The sequence below is a fragment of the Bidens hawaiensis genome, unplaced genomic scaffold (genome assembly GCF_021521415.1).
Source record: "Bidens hawaiensis isolate Kalapana, Puna unplaced genomic scaffold, B.hawaiensis_p1.1 tig00010636_1, whole genome shotgun sequence".
In the NCBI taxonomy this organism is placed as follows: domain Eukaryota; kingdom Viridiplantae; phylum Streptophyta; class Magnoliopsida; order Asterales; family Asteraceae; genus Bidens; species Bidens hawaiensis.
In genome coordinates, this window is record NW_027491815.1 from 117,213 (window position 1) to 123,212 (window position 6,000).

Consider the following 6,000-nt stretch of genomic DNA (forward strand, 5'->3'; position numbering starts at 1 on the left):
AAGTAGCCAAAACATTAAAATAAAAATATAAAACCAAACGAGTGAACAACACTGATTCAAAATTTGTAAACCGATATTAATACAAACCGGACCCAAACAACAACACAACATTAATTTGACAAACATCTCCCACAATTACAAAAACATCAACAAACGACCCAAACAACAACATAAGTAACCAACACATCAATAATACGCCAAAGCCGGATTCATAGACACACCTTTAGGAAGAATCCCCGTAGTAACATTTGAACTCGTTTCAAACAACCCGAGTTCCTCAATGAGTCTCTTTGCCAAATTCCCAACCGCATAAGACACACCCGAGGTAGCAACCGCAGTAGTCAAATAATACGTAATAGTCTTCACATACCCCGAGAACGTTGTGCACTGCTCAATGCGAGCCTTGAATATCGCTAGCAAACCGACACATACAAAAGAAACGCCCGCAACAACAAGCATGGTGAAGTCCGTATCATTGGTCTCGTAAAATGAGTACCCGTAGACCAAGGGTGGTATGACTCCAAACACGAGGAAGGATAGTATAGCGAAGAATGCGTGTAATGGGAAATGCTCAACGGATCCTAGTAACTCTTTGTATTTGTTACGAGCTTCTTGGTTATTGTTTGTTTGTTCGGTAGAGGATTTGTGGCAGTCGTCTCTTAAGTCCCAAAGCTGTATATAGAGTTTGTGGTCAAATGATTTGAAACTAAGATGGAGTTTTAACCATTTCGGCTAGTTAGTCAAACCGAAACTTTAATTGAATTACATATTCAATTTTTTAATTGGTTTTGAATCAAAACCGAATTAGTTCATCGGTTTTCGGTTATAGAAAACTCCTCAAGGAATCCAAAACCGGGATCCGAAATTTGAACAAATGAACACTAAATCTTTTTAGAATTAATTTTTTAGGTTTGAAACCAAAACCTAACCAATTAGAATTTGATTTAATTTGGGTCGGTTTTAATGAGGTTCGGTTTGGTTTTTGGTTTCAGGTTTTGACTAAAATTAGTCAATTCGAGGAAAATAAAACTCTCATCAATGAACAACCCTAGTTACTTACGTTGTGCCCAATGACGAAGATTCCTCCGACTAGATTCGCCAACGCTAGAGCTATGATGTTCACTGCAAAACTCAAAAGACAACGTTAGACTCAAGTGTTTTCATTTATTATCATCTTTAGTTTTTTACATAACATATAACTAACGTTTTTAATCAAATTTGATTAAAATACGCTTTTTATGTTTAAAGTATTTATTTTTTATATTAAGAGGTCCAAAAACACTACAATAATATTAAAAACTTACATGTTGAGGCATCACCAGCAGCAGCAGATGCTACAATGCTTAAACTAGCAATCACCTCCATCAGACCTCCATAAACAATGCTCTTCAAGATCTCAAACGAGGTAGAATCTTGTCCCGCTGGTCTTCGTGGTGGATCTGGGATTTCAGTACGGGTATCTGGTAGAATATCTATACTTGTGTCGTCTTTCGCAGGTAGTTTAGCACCCAAACGCGGTTGATCATCATTAGACAGGACCCCACCATCACGCGATTGATATTTTGGCTTAGATGGCTCTCCTACAACATCAGGCTTGCCATTTTGTCCTGCAGAATTTCGACCATTTCAGTTCATGTAACATTTATAAAAATAAATAATCATGAAGGACTAAACATATACAAAACTTTACCTTGTCGAATTGGAAGTTTGTTTAAAACATCTTTGATTTCTGTTATGGGAAGAGATGGAGGATCAGCCTTTCCGGGTTCAGGTTGTTGAGAATCTTTTTCTTTACGGAAAACTCGAAAGATGCTAAAACAGTTCCTTATTTATATTTTAACAAAACATTTTTCAGTAGGGTGTTCACGATATACTTTGGACGTTGCATAGAATTGGATGGTTGGATCGGGCATAAATGTCACAACCGGTCTGATTAAGTACATTTAAACCGTCTTTATTTACGAGGCACCAGATGGTTAAACTTGCGTGCCCGATCTTGGCTAGACCGGATTTTTTACATTATTATTTTATCTTTTTAAAATCTCATCCAATGATTGATTTACTATTTCAAATTTCATATTGTATTATGAAAACAAAAAAGAAGAAATCTAAATTGTTTTACTATTTTATCAATGCTTCATACTTTTTAAATACAAACTAGTTTTTTAGGGTCCCGCCGCGGATAAGTAAAAAAAAACATAACTAAGAACGTTAAACATAAACTCGTTGCAAGTCGACGTGAACGGGACTGTTAAACTGAAAAACAAAAAATATGTAAAAACGTTAAACCACAAACACGTTGCAGGTCGACGTGAATTCAATTTGTATCGGCTTACGGAATCAGAACAAAATCCTTCAATGGTAAAATACAAAAATTATCATTTGTAGAAACAAAAAAAAGATGGTACGTTACAACTACGAATCAATGTGAATTCAGTTGGCAGAGGCGGTACCGACACTAATTCGTAAACTTAAATTAGTAAGCAAAAAAACATATTTTAAATGTGTATCAAACATCAAAACGCAGATAAAACACATGTGATGACCGGGTATTTTAAATCATGAAAAATTTCAGTCATTAAGAAATACCAAAGCAAACATTAAAAAAATTCGTTTAACCGATAAATAAAACATGTAATACCGACACTCGCCCAAATTAAAGGTTTAAAAATATAGTTTTTAAATATTATAATATACGAAAAGTAAAATAAATGAAATAATAACCATTTGATGGTATAGAAAAAAACATATATGAATAACACTTAATAAAAATAAAGCAATAAAATGTATTAGTCTTTGATTTATTTGATGTAGCCTTGTATAATAAAATATAATAAAACACATGCACTATATGCTACATGCTACAGGAAATTGAATAGTTATTTTGTGAGGAGAACTAAGTCTCCTATTTAATATATATAATAATGTCTTGGAACTTTTTATTATCAATGAGTTAGCCGTTTTATAATAAAAACATTTTTTTATATTGAAGAGTTAAAAGGTATTAGATCAAACTGTATACATCATGTTTTAATAAATATGTTAGATGTAACATTTAAAGTTAAAAATATATAGTTGACTTGAAATCTTTAGCAAAATCTTATAACGTGCATTGCAGGAAGGTTGACTTTATATATAATTGAAAGTAATGGTATAGACGTGAATATTTTTTTAAAACAGTTATATTAAAATAATATAAATATTCTAGAAAGGTCATGGTCTCATAGATTACCATCCTCACGAACGACACCGTTTCCATCAGCAACTGCACTCGGAGTTGGCTTATTATTTCCAAATATTGGAAATGGATTAAAGCCTCCATTATCTGAAAAAAATTTCATAGATAAAGTCATGTTCATGTCACTTTGAGCAAATTATAACAATATACATATAATCATCAACATGTCTACCATTTTTTGTTCAAAATCAAACATTATGAATAAATTATATATGACTAGATTGAAAAGAAGATAGTTTAATTGTGTTACGATCAAATACAAAATAGATTTAACATTTTAAACGTACAATTAATTTTTATAATGTAATTAATCTACTTCAAAATTGTAAAGTATTAATAATGATTCATTTATATTTGTACGTTTAGTAGCTTAATTTTATTTGTACCGGAAGTGAACAAGCTGAAGCACGAAAAGCAACCGAGCAAATCCAAAGGCTCCTGTCGTTGTTTGGTGACCGGAGGCTGCCTCCTGATTATTTTCCGGCGAAGGACTACTTTCGTGATTTGATGATCACAATTCGGGCAGTGCATCGAATGCGTATTAAGTTTTGGTATCGCCTTCTCGAATTCCAGTTCCACCACTTCTTCCTCCGTGATTTCTTCTTCAATTTGTTCCGATTTTGCTTTAGTTTCTGATTCGGTTTCCACTTTTCCGTTATCGTTGGCGTTGTACTGAACAGTACGTTTTGAATATTCAGATCTTCGATTGCACCTGAAATTGTTCACAAAATCCGTTTTTAATTATTTTTATATTTTTTAAGAAAGACCTTAACAATCTTAATCTCGGCTTGAGCTCATGTGGAAACTTAAATGAGTCAAAGCTTGGCTTGAGCTCGGCTATTCAGTCTAATACTAATACACAAAAGTTCAAAAGAGAAAAAAAACTTAAAAGGACACGAGGCTCAAAAAGCCTAAATGAGCTTCCCATACAAGCCTCGAGCTCTGATTCATAACTAAACGTGCTTTATTTCAGGCTCGGCTTGCTAGAGCTATCCAATCTCGAATAGCTCGGATCATTTGAACCCGATTATCCGGAATCATCGATCCATGCAAGGTGATGAAACGATTCTTAACAGAATTACTTAAGTGTAACAAAATTTAGCTCACATACCTCCATATTTGTCTAAATAAGTACTATTCCTCGTCGGTTCTTCGTCCCCGTTGTCCGCCTTTGGGACAACAGGAACGACCACCTCGGAGAACTGATGCCGTCTCCTGGCTTTCAATCCGGCTTCGGCAGGGTCTTCGAGGTCGGTATACACCTCGGATATGAAGTTACCTTCCTCATCGTTGGTTACGGTGTTGCGGTTCATCGCTACTTCCATTTTCGCAGCTTGTGAAACTACCACACCAGTGCAACAAATAAGTAGTAACTTACTTATGAGCAGGTTGTACCTCACATTTATTGCTTTTATAGGCTACATAGTCAAGAGTCGTTACAACGTGTTCATATTTTTAGTCATGGAATCTATTAATAGGTTGGTTAAAAATATGAATGCGGTTATTGATAAAGGTAGTTGAAGTTATTTCTTTTCTGAATTATGTTAACCACCATGATTTGTCTATAGGGGTTGGGTTTTTTTATGTTTAAATGTCTATTAACTTGACGTCTGAATTTTCGGTTTGGTTAGGTTGAATTGACTCACATAAATGATGATAACTTTACATTGTTGTCAGTAAAACTGAAAGCTAAAGTGAGGGGGTTTGGAGGTTAATGAAGACAAAATGTAATGCACCATTCGGTAACTATTTAGAAAAAAATTTAATTATTCTTTACTCTTTAATTGCATCCGATACTCGGTTTTACTTTTTACTTTGTTTTTCAGAAGCAATATAGATTAATCTTTACTAAGTTAAAAAGTACTTGGGGCCAACACGCTCAAAAATCCCGAGATTGATCGAATAATGACATAAAAGTAAGAAATCTCCGATATCAGTTGACCTCACATCTTTTATACTAGATATGCCCATGTCCAGGTAATCTCTTACCTCCTTAAACCGTGTGTTGTGGTGGTATTGTGGGCGCCAATCGTTGCCACATCACCAATAATTATCGTCATCCACCATTACAACCCTTGAAGGATGGGGGCCAAACCCATGTTCAGGGGCACTAGTGCAGTAACGAACAAATGGGCTTAAGGTGGTGTGACCATAATTAAATCCAATCAATTGTAATCATACATTTAACTAGTTAATACTTAATAGCTCACTTGTCTATGTAACAACAACGTGCCATTACTTTTTATTAACTAACCATGTTAATACATAGTCTCATTCAGAAAACAGTGTCTATACTCTATAGACACCCTGAGTATGAAACCCTAAAAAAAATAAGAACATTAAAAAAATAGAACATAGTATTAGTTGAACAGTTATGATGGTGTGAATACATTATTTTAATTAACTTATCATCTTTTAAATTAATATACAACTTTTTTAATTCACCTGCATAAACAGCTGGCAAGTATTATTAATTGTAAATCTATAATTACACCTACCAAATACGACTAATTAGTAGTTTACAAATAAATTTTTGGAACGCAAACGATGAGAACTACGACTGGAAATAAATATTCGATGATACTTGCAATAATCAATTTTTAAGCATACTAGTATAAAAGTTGTAATACTTGCTATAACTATAGTATATAAAATGTTTGTTAACCGTTCCAACTCTTTTTTTAGACATGATAGTTCACGTATTTTCTAACTTTACTCATAAATTACATTTTTTTGGCCCAAGGGATGAGCGAAATAGGCAA

General features: G+C 33.8%; 1 protein-coding gene across 1 annotated transcript; it reads right to left on the minus strand.

Annotated features, from left to right (window-relative positions):
* Positions 1–64: 64 nt before the first annotated feature.
* LOC143535795 (membrane protein of ER body-like protein) lies at positions 65–1,888 on the minus strand. The gene is made up of 5 exons (XM_077029941.1): positions 1,875–1,888; positions 1,691–1,812; positions 1,305–1,607; positions 1,061–1,122; positions 65–672 (listed from the first exon to the last, which is right to left on the minus strand). Exons 1-5 carry the CDS (start codon positions 1,886–1,888, stop codon positions 187–189), a joined length of 987 nt encoding a protein of 328 aa, XP_076886056.1. The 3' UTR covers positions 65–186.
* Between the last annotated feature and the right edge of the window lie 4,112 nt (positions 1,889–6,000).

What these genes read in the sequence shown, in the direction of transcription:
- LOC143535795 (XM_077029941.1), bottom strand. An exon ending in CAAACTTCCAATTCGACAAG is followed by an intron (nt 1,608 to 1,690) that starts GTAAAGTTTTGT and finishes GAAATTCTGCAG; the next exon opens with GACAAAATGGCAAGCCTGAT. An exon ending in TCTTCGTCATTGGGCACAAC is followed by an intron (nt 673 to 1,060) that starts GTAAGTAACTAG and finishes CTCTATATACAG; the next exon opens with CTTTGGGACTTAAGAGACGA.